Source organism: Echinops telfairi, unplaced genomic scaffold (assembly GCF_000313985.2).
Source record: "Echinops telfairi isolate 266 unplaced genomic scaffold, ASM31398v2 ScPeMD7_7458;HRSCAF=8496, whole genome shotgun sequence".
Taxonomy (NCBI): domain Eukaryota; kingdom Metazoa; phylum Chordata; class Mammalia; order Afrosoricida; family Tenrecidae; genus Echinops; species Echinops telfairi.
Genome location: NW_022111358.1, coordinates 227,807 through 235,292, shown reverse-complemented (window position 1 = coordinate 235,292; position 7,486 = coordinate 227,807). Strand labels below are relative to the sequence as shown.

At 42.2% G+C, this 7,486-nt stretch overlaps 1 protein-coding gene and 1 pseudogene across 1 annotated transcript; both read left to right on the top strand.

Annotated features, from left to right (window-relative positions):
• Positions 1 to 5,211: 5,211 nt before the first annotated feature.
• LOC101639868 (olfactory receptor 1P1-like) lies at positions 5,212 to 6,165 on the top strand. Its single transcript, XM_004707291.1, has one exon. The coding sequence runs from the start codon at positions 5,212 to 5,214 to the stop codon at positions 6,163 to 6,165; it is 954 nt and encodes a 317-aa protein (XP_004707348.1).
• Positions 6,166 to 6,395: 230 nt separating this feature from the next.
• On the top strand, positions 6,396 to 7,484 carry LOC101639548 (annotated as a pseudogene).
• Positions 7,485 to 7,486: the final 2 nt, after the last annotated feature.

The window sequence follows — 7,486 nt, the reverse complement described above, 5'->3', positions numbered from 1 at the left end:
TCCAACCAGTAGACAAGAGATTCCCAAGGCAATCTATGGGAGTCGCTCAGTGAGGGGCACAGAAAAGAGGTGATGGGGAAGGATGAAGCTTGGGTGACTTAGAGCCAGCCCTACTGGTGAAGAAGGTGTTTCCTTTTACACAGAAAACCCCAGAGTGATTCTTTCAGCAGGGCCTTGAAGTTCAGATTCTAACTATAGGGGGAAGACTCAGAGAGCTGGGCATCCTGGGAAAGGAGGTCTATGCTTTATTTGGTAGAGTCCTGGTGACGCAGTGGTTACACATTGGGCTGGGGTCCGCATGGTCAGCGGTTAGAAATCACCAGCAGCTCTGAAAGAGAAAGTCTGGGCTTTCACTCCCATCACCAGTGACTGTCTCAGAAACCCACAGGGACTCGCTATGAGTCAGCACCAACTCCGTGGCAGGGAGAGAGAGTGAATGCTTTATTTGAGAAATTCCTTTCAGTGAGCTGATTCTTCACATCAAGGTGGGACTGGAGAGTGTCTGTGAATCACTTGCTTTACGTCAAAGCAACCCCCCAATTAGTTCCCCATACCGAGCTGCAGCGTGGTACCAGGTTTCAGACTTCTAGGCAGATGGGGGCAGGTAAAATGTGTGTACGCAAGCACACACATGCATATGCACTCGCACACACATTCGTGCATGTGTGCAAGGATTCAGGCAAAATTACTCTTTGCTTTAGGATCCTTTGCAATCCTTCTCACCTCTCATAGGTCTCAAACTCCTGAATGTAAAATGGATGGCTGTTGCCTGTTCCAGTGCTCCCGCCACCATTCGCTATTGGATATCTTTTTTTTTATCAGGCATTGTCTTTGGCACCGGGGGATCACAGTGTGAGCAGAACACATAGGGGACCGACCCCTTGCAGTTTTCAGTCTGGTGGCAGAGCTGGACGCTGTAAGTACCATACATTATAGGTGAGTTTACCTGAAGGTTATTTTATGCAATGTTTATCAGGCTTTTCACTCAGCATCATAGTTGGGTCATAAAAATGTCAGGAGATGTTTCCCTTTCTAGACTCTCAACAGAAAAAGAGATTGTTGACATTTTTAAAGGGCAGTGGAGTTCAGTGGTAGCATCCGCTCCCTCCATGCTGGAGCCCCAGGTGGGAATCCCAGCCAGTGAACTGTGCTTGTGATGCTCTGTGTGCGCTGGGATGCTCTACGGGCTGCCGTGGAGTTTTCTGACTCCAGCAGTCTGGGAAGGTAGGCCTGGTGAACTATTTCTAAATATTACCCAGTGAAACCCTATGGATCACAACAGTTTGATTTGCTACCTATCAAGAGGTTGGAACAGGAATGGACAGTGTGTACTTTCATTGTTCTTGTGGCCACCAGGAGGCTGCGTGGTAAATCCAAGGGAGCTACCAGCAACACATTGGAGAGGCGTGGTAGGTTCTCTTGTAATCCGAGGTGATCCTGGCACATCGCAGCGTAGCTCTTTGATAGATAGGGTAGTCTGTATTCCTGTTATCAGTGTTTTCATCTTCCCATCTTTTGTCTTGGAGCTTCTGGGTGGTGCAGACAGTTAATGTGATTGGTTATTAACCAGAAGATTTGAGTCCACCCAGTGGTGCTTCTAAAGAAAGAGCTTGTCATCTTCAAAAGAAAAGTTATTGGAAACTATGGAGCACAGGTCTACTCTGACATGCCTGAAGTCAGTCTCCATGCATTAGAATCAACTCCACTAGCAACTGGTTATATGTTGTGTGATTTGACCCTGTTAGCTTTGAGTTTCTGTCCCAGTCAATGCCCCATAGATTCTTTTATATATTGCAGCTACAATGGTGTCTTACCTATGTTTAATAAATATTAACTAAGTGGTTAAGATTCCTATTCACTGGAGATCCCCTTGCCGAGGAGTCTCAGGGAGGAGATGAGCCAGTCAGGGTACGATGTAACAACGATGAAAAATATAACTTTCCTCTAGTTCCTAAATGTTTCCTTCCCGCTCCCACTACCATGACTCGAATTCCACCTTGCAAGTGTGGCTAGACCAGAGGATGTACACTGGTACAGATAGGAACTGAAAATACAGGGAATCCAGGGCGGATGAGCCCTACAGGACCAGTGGTGTGAGTGGCAAAACAGGGAGGGTAGAGGGAGAGTGGGTAGGAAAGAGGGACCTCCTCCCTGGGGAATGGACAACAGAAAAGTGGGTGAAGGGAGATGTCGGACAGGGCAAGATATGACAAAATACCAATTTATAAACTATCAAGTGCTCATGAGGGAGCGGGGAGCGGGGAGGGAGGTGAAAAATGAGGACCTAATGCCGGGGGTTTAAGTGGAGAGAAAATGTTTTGAGAATGATGAGGGCAATGAATGTACAAATGCGCTTTACACAATTGATGTGTGTATGGATTGGGATAAGAGTAGTATGAGCCCCTAATAAAATGATTAAAAATAAATAAAGAACTAGAGAAATGGAAAAAAAAGTTTCCTATTTGCCTTTTTCTTTCTCATGGATTTCCTGCTTTTCTTGGCCATATTCTCTTAGGTGGTTGAGAATTTTAGAATACAAAGGAGTTCCATTGCATTCCATTCCTTTCAATTCTGCAGTCATTTACCAACCTCTCACCTGACTTGTCTTTATTATGGAGAGGAAGAACATTCTATATATTCTATCTGCATAAGTACTCTTGTTGACAGATGATGTTGGTCTTATGGATCCAGAGAAAGAAAAAGCTTTAAAAATTAATCCTGCTTAACAACAGATTAAGCTTTCTGAAGTTCTCTGTAAAAAGAAGCAAAAACATGTGTCTTCTAAGAAAGGAGGGATGTACAGAAAGCTATAAACTTAAATAAAGATGCAGGGAAAATTTTACATCAGAGTTAGTTATTCCAGGCTAAGAAGCAACAACAAAGATCCTAATTTCCTACTTCTCGACTTAAAACCATGCAAAGCGACAATGAGGAGAGATAAAAGTTCAGAATAGTGACTTTCAGTGAAATGGGTGGACAGGGATGCCCATAAATCTAAAACACTTGTGAATTATAAGAAGAAAGCACTCCAAATTTTACGATCCAGTAATCCCACTATTAGTTGCCTAAGTGTATTCTAGAGATATAAGAGCAGTGGCATGAATAAGCATTTGTACATCATGTTCATCTCACTAGAATCTACCGTAGCAAGAAGATGGAAGTAACCCAAGGGCCATCCATGGCTGAATGAATAAACAAATTGCAATACATATGCAATGCTATGCAATGATAAAGAATAATGATGAGTCTGTGAAACAGCTTATAATATGAATGAATCTGGAGAACATTTTGCTGAGTGAAATATGCTAGTCACAAAAGTATATGTTACTGCTTTTATTAAAAGTCAAGAATAGGTCTGTACACAAAAAGCAGCGTTCTTTGAAGGTTCCTGGAATGGGAAGTGGGGAAGTGAGAATCACTTATTATATAGCAGTTGTCTGTTAACTCTGCTGACAGGGACGTCATCACAATTTGACCGAAGAAAATGAAGACACTGAGAGGTAGCCGAAATAAGACAGCTATAGTAAGTGTTATACAATGTTGCAACAACAGTAATAATAAGCAAAACGGTTTGAGTGGTAACATCGGTAGATATGTATGCTATATATGATTTAGGAGGCATAAGGAAGTACATGTGCATATGTAAGAGATATATAGTTATCTTTGTGGGCATAAATATATACATGTTTGTATGTGCTGCAAGTATTTATTCATCTATACAGTAAAGTGTACAGGGGACATGCTTCCTACACATAGCCAAAACACTTTGTGGGATTGATTTACTGGTTTGAAGGCTCAGGACATGGTCTCATAGGACAACTAGGTCAACTGGCATGACTTCGTTGATTAAGATAATGCTCTACATCCTCGTTTATAAATAGAATCTGGGATCTTAAAAATGTATGAGCAGCCATCGAAGGTCCTGTATATGAAGCACAGAAAAAATTAGTTCACAAACTAATAGCTTGTGTGAGCCACAGTCTCTTTTCCCATAAGAGTAGTCACTTTTCACCTAAGACTAGAAGAATCAATATGGTGCCCGACTACCACTATACTGGAAGGGCCAGGTCAGAATAGAAGAAAAACACAGAACAAGATTCAAATTTATTTTTGGAAGACCAGACTTACAGGACTGTTAGAGACTAGAAAATTCCCTACATGAGCGCCGAGATACCCTTTTAGCCTAGAACTGAAGCCCCTCCAGGAGCTCATTCTTCAATCAAATAATAGACTAGCTTATAAAATAAGCAATAACACCTGTGAGGAATGTGCTACTGTAAACAATTAAGTTTGTGAAACCGAACAATATTTACCTAAAAGTAACCAGGAGAAAGCAAGAAGAGGCAGGGAAACTAGATGGATGGAGGAGGGGAGAGTGGTAAAGGTGTGTGTGTGAATATAACCAATGGCAAGGAGCAATTGATATGAATGGTTGAATACGAGTCTAATTTACCATGTAAGCTTAAAACACAATAGAATGCATATTTAAAGTCCTTTAAGAGCATGCCGTCCTACATAGGATAAGGCCATAACTCCTCAACTAAGTATTCAAGGTCCCTCACATCCTAGACCCTGCCTGGTTCACTTATTTTGCTTAAAAAAAATCTGCACCAAAAACTGTTGAGTTTTGATGCATAAGCAGCTTCATTTTGGTGGAGATCCCTGACTCACTGATTTCACAGGATTTTAATATAGGTAGTTATGTCCATCTCATTAGATTGGGTTGCGAAGGTTATCATGACTATCATCTTATTATTATTATTTTCTTTTTTAATAACACTATACCAAGGATACAGTTGGTATTTAATATTTGTAGAATGAATGAAGGCATCTTGTAGAATGAATGTAGAATATTTGTAGTATGAATGAATTCCTTAGTAAGTATAGAAAAAGAAGCAATTACTGAAGAAATTTGAGACAAAAAGATACACAGATAAATCAAGCAAGGAACCTACTTGAACGTTTTAGACATGTCTCCCACACTTCCTAGCATAGTGAATTTAGTGTCAATAAAAGTTCATAGTGTAGTATAATTGGTTTATTAATGCAAGTGTAGTATAATTGGTTAAATTAATACAAATGCATTCATTTCATTCTTCCCCTTTTCCTAGAATTCAGAGAATGACATGCTCAGCACTTAGTCAAGGCAACATATGTTCAGAGAATTTGTATATGTATCACTTGAGATCTCATTCTCGGGCCTCTGAGCGCATGGCAGGAGAGAATCAGACCAGCATCTCTGAGTTCCTCCTCTGGGGACTTTCAGAGCGGCCAGAGCAGCAGCGCATACTCTTCCTTCTCTTCTTGTGGATGTATGTGATCACTGTGGCTGGAAACCTACTCATTGTCCTGGCCATTGGCACTAACAAGCATCTCCACACCCCCATGTACTTCTTCCTGGCCAGCCTGTCTTGTGCAGACATCCTCTTCACCTCCACCACTGTGCCCAAGGCCCTGGTCAACATCCAGAGCCAGAGTAGGTCCATCTCCTATGCTGGGTGCATGGGTCAACTCTACTTCTTCTTGACCTTTGGAGATCTGGACATCTTTCTCCTGGCTACAATGGCCTATGACCGCTATGTGGCCATCTGCCACCCTCTTCATTACAGGATGATCATGAGCCTCCGGCGCTGCAGCCTCATGGTGACTGCCTGCTGGATCCTTACCAATCTTGTTGCTATGACCCACACCTTCCTCATATTCCGACTTTCCTTCTGCTCTCAGAAGGTCATTCCTGACTTCTTCTGTGATCTGGGACCCCTGATGAAGGTGTCTTGCTCTGATACCCAGGTCAATGAGCTTGTGCTCCTCTTCTTAGGGGGAGCGGTCATTTTAATCCCCTTTATACTTATCCTGGTCTCCTACGTTCACATTGTTTCCGCCATTCTCAGAGTCCCCTCTGCCCAGGGAAGGCGCAAAGCATTCTCCACCTGTGGTTCCCATCTTGCTGTTGTTGCCTTGTTCTTTGGGACGGTGATCAGAGCTTATCTGTGCCCCTCGTCATCTTCCGCCAATTCAGTAGAGGAGGACACAGCAGCTGCTGTCATGTACACAGTGGTGACTCCCCTGCTAAATCCCTTCATCTACAGCCTGCGAAATAAGGACATGAAGGATGCACTGGGGAGACTTCTCCGGGGCAAAGTCTCTTTTTCATTGGGCCATTGATTTCTGCAGACAAACTAGGTGTCTTCCACGCCTTGCACAAGGGACTCCACCAAAAGTGTGCCTTATCACCTCTCCTTCCCTGACTCCCTTTCATGAGTTTGTATTGTTGAGGAGAAGAAACGATTTGCATTGTATATTAAAATTAATCGGTTAGAGTTTGCTTATTTATTTTTACCTATGAAAATAACTTTTCATCCTTCCTTTTTCTGCCATCTTTCTGTGCTGCCATAATGGTGTGCATGAACATCCTGGTAAATGCTCTCAAGATCATCAGTAATGCCGAGAAGAGAGGCAAGTGCCAAATTCTTATCAGGCTCTACTCCAAAGTCCTTGTCAGTTTTCGAACTGTGCCGATGAAGCCCAGCTACATTGGCGAATTTGAAATCATCAATGATCACAGAGCTGCTAAATTAGGAAACTTGACAAGGGTGGGTACTATACAACAACCAGAGGACAATTTGAGACTCTACAGAAATTGGTGAACATGTTGATGGTTTATGCCCTATGTTAACAAGTGTGGGTCCCATTGTTAAACCTCAGACTCAAGGTCTATCAGAAGACATTTGGGAAATCCCTTGAAAATCTTTACAATTAGAGATTAAATTAGGACAAGGCCATTTAGGTGAAGTGCAGATGGGTACAGTGAATAGAAGCACGAAAGGTATAGTGAGTACCCTAAAACCAGGTTCAATGATGCCCGAAGCTTTTTTCCAAGAGGCTAAGATCATGAAAAAATTCAGACAAGACAAACTTGTGCCACTACACACTATTGTTTCTGAAGCATCAATGTACATCGTTACTGAATTGATGTCAAAAGGAAGCTTATTAGATATCCTAAAGGAAGGACATAGAAAGTTTTTGACATTCCCACAACTGGTTCATATGGTTGCTCAGATTGCTGGTAGCATGGCATATATTGAAAGAATGAATTCTTTTCACTGATGCCTTTGGGCTGCTAATATTCTTATAGGATAAACTCATGTGTGTAAAATAGCAGATTTTGGTTTAGCAAGGTTGACGGAAGACCATGAATATACTGTACTATAAGACAAGGTACAAAATTTCCAATCAAACAGGCAGTTCACAAGGCTGTACTGTGTGGTCTATGTACAATAAAGCCTGGCATATGGTCAATTGGAATTCTTCAGACAGACTGGTAACAAAAAGCAGAGTGCCATCCAGGTATGGTGAACTGTGAAGTGCTGGAGTGGGTTGAAGGGGAATGCAGGATGCCTTGTCCTCAGGGCTGTTCAGAATCCCTACATGAATTGATGAGTATTTGTTGGAAGAAGGACCCTGATGAAAGGCCAGCATTTGAATA

Bases quoted from the DNA above. Each gene is read 5' to 3' on its own strand.
- LOC101639868 (XM_004707291.1), top strand. From the start codon at position 5,212: ATGGCAGGAGAGAATCAGACCAGCATCTCTGAGTTCCTCCTCTGGGGA.